This window comes from Meleagris gallopavo, chromosome 11 (genome assembly GCF_000146605.3).
Source record: "Meleagris gallopavo isolate NT-WF06-2002-E0010 breed Aviagen turkey brand Nicholas breeding stock chromosome 11, Turkey_5.1, whole genome shotgun sequence".
Taxonomy (NCBI): domain Eukaryota; kingdom Metazoa; phylum Chordata; class Aves; order Galliformes; family Phasianidae; genus Meleagris; species Meleagris gallopavo.
The window spans coordinates 19,232,697-19,234,622 of NC_015021.2; the positions used below are offsets into that span (position 1 = coordinate 19,232,697).

Here is a 1,926-nt window from a genome sequence, read left to right on the forward strand (position 1 = left end):
AAAGAAAAAGAAAAAAAAAAACAACCTAGGAAATAAATCCTTAAGTTATGCAGCTGTACTGTGGTCCACAGCAAATAGGCATGGCCACACTGGTTAATTGTTTATCCATTAACCACCTGGGTCAACTGATGTGAGGAGAGGAGCAAGGCTGTACCTGGCACAGCAGGGAGGGGAGTATGCATGCCCAGCTCCATGCCTCCCACCTGCACTGGGCTTTGTCCAGCACCAGCTGTGTGGTGTTTGGGTGCTGCCTTCCTGCCAGGGTAAATCATGGCATGGCTCCTGCAGAGTGCTCGAGTTGGTCTTTGTGCAAACCTCTTCTCTGGGAATGTGGTTTAGGCTTTGGTGGAGCAAGAACACCTCTTCCATGGATGGATCCGTGGACAGAAGAGGTCTGTGGATGGGTCTGCGTTATTCAGGCAGGCCTCTTGCATGACTCCTGCAGTGAGCTGGTGCTGTGTCTGGTCCTACAAGCATGGGAGCTCGCTTGCTGGGAGACAACCCAGTTTTTCCTGATTTTAGTCAAATAGGCATTTTTTGTTGTGGTGATTTTTACCATAGTTTGGGCCTTGGGTGGTATTGGCCTTACATAATAATAAAATTATGTACTTGTTCCAAGAGAAAACAAAAAAAGAGTGTTCTCTCTGTTAAAATGTTAAATTATTTCCTAATTACAGCATACCCAGCTCATTTTATGGAGCTCGCTCACGAACAACTGCAGTGTTCTTTGGAGAACTTAGCATCAGAAGTGTTGCAAATGTTCTTAAGGAACTCATTATTTCACGCAACGTCAGACCCTCCAGAAGCAGAGATGTACTGGCCTCTGTGAAGTGTTGCCACGCTGTCCTGTCTGTATTTTTTCAGTAGTGCTTCCAGGCTGTGGCATTTATTGCTCAGCAGAACAAAGGCCAAGGAGACCTTTTTGGATGCCAGGGGAGTAAGGTGCATGGGGATAAAGGAAGTCTAAATCCTGTATTTAGGCATTGCAGGTGGCAGTAGTGGGGTGAACTCTGTGCCGTGTTGAGGTATTGGAGGTGGCAGCGATGGGAGTGGTTGGGACGAATGTCATCCCATGTGGAGGTGTTGGAGGTGGCAATGACAGCCCTGCTCCTTCCTCCCCAGCCCCCCGTGGCTCCAACGCATGCTGATCTGAGATGTCCCTGAAGCGCGAGGGCCATGCAGCTGCTTCAGCGCTGAAGAGGATCGCTGCAGACATGAGCAACATCATCGAGAGCCTGGACACCCGCGAGCTGCACGTCGACGGGGAGGAGGTCGACTCAGAGGTGCTGAGCGATCCCAAAGGTGCCGGTGAGTTATCAGTCACCTGTGTGTGTAAGAGCCCAGTGTCTCTGCAGTGCTGCACTCAGTCCATCCGAGGTGTGCTAACGGGCTGTGTGCTCCTTGCAGCGTGCATCCCCTTCTCTGCCATCTATCACACCCGTGGATTCAAGGAGCCGGGCACGCAGACCTACCTGATGGGATGCCCCGTGCGTGTGCGTGTGCTGGAGGTGGAGCGCTTCACTTCCACCAAGAAGGTCAGAACCCACCTGCTAGGAATGCCATTCTGTTTCCATACAGCTTTATTAAAATGCTGTTTGTAGGTGAACTGTCTGTGCTCAAGGGAGAAGGTTTCCCGTCTGCTTAAAAACCGAATGCTCCTTAGAACACAACGAGGGCTCTTCGAGTGGCTGCAGGAGGGCTCATCTGTCTTGTCCTCCTGCTCAGGTCCCAAGCCTCAACGTGTACACCATCGAGCTGACCCACGGGGAGTTCACATGGCACGTGAAAAGGAAGTTCAGGCACTTCCAGGAGTTCCACCGGGAGCTGCTGCGCTACAAAGCCTTCGTGCGCATCCCCATCCCCACCAGGAGGTGCGTGTGGCCAGCTTCCTCAATGAGTCTAAAATACTTTTTTTTTTTTTTTTTT

The 1,926-nt window shown here is 51.0% G+C and overlaps 1 protein-coding gene across 1 annotated transcript in view; it reads left to right on the forward strand.

Annotated features, from left to right (window-relative positions):
* The window catches only part of PLD1 (phospholipase D1), a 45,787-nt gene that overhangs the window by 13,482 nt on the left and 30,379 nt on the right, over positions 1–1,926 (forward strand). Inside the window, exons 2-4 of the mRNA XM_010716922.3 lie at positions 1,123–1,308; positions 1,408–1,535; positions 1,726–1,871. Coding sequence (XP_010715224.1) covers positions 1,155–1,308; positions 1,408–1,535; positions 1,726–1,871 — 428 coding nt within the window. The 5' untranslated portion in view covers positions 1,123–1,154. The remainder of the gene's footprint in view (positions 1–1,122; positions 1,309–1,407; positions 1,536–1,725; positions 1,872–1,926) is intronic.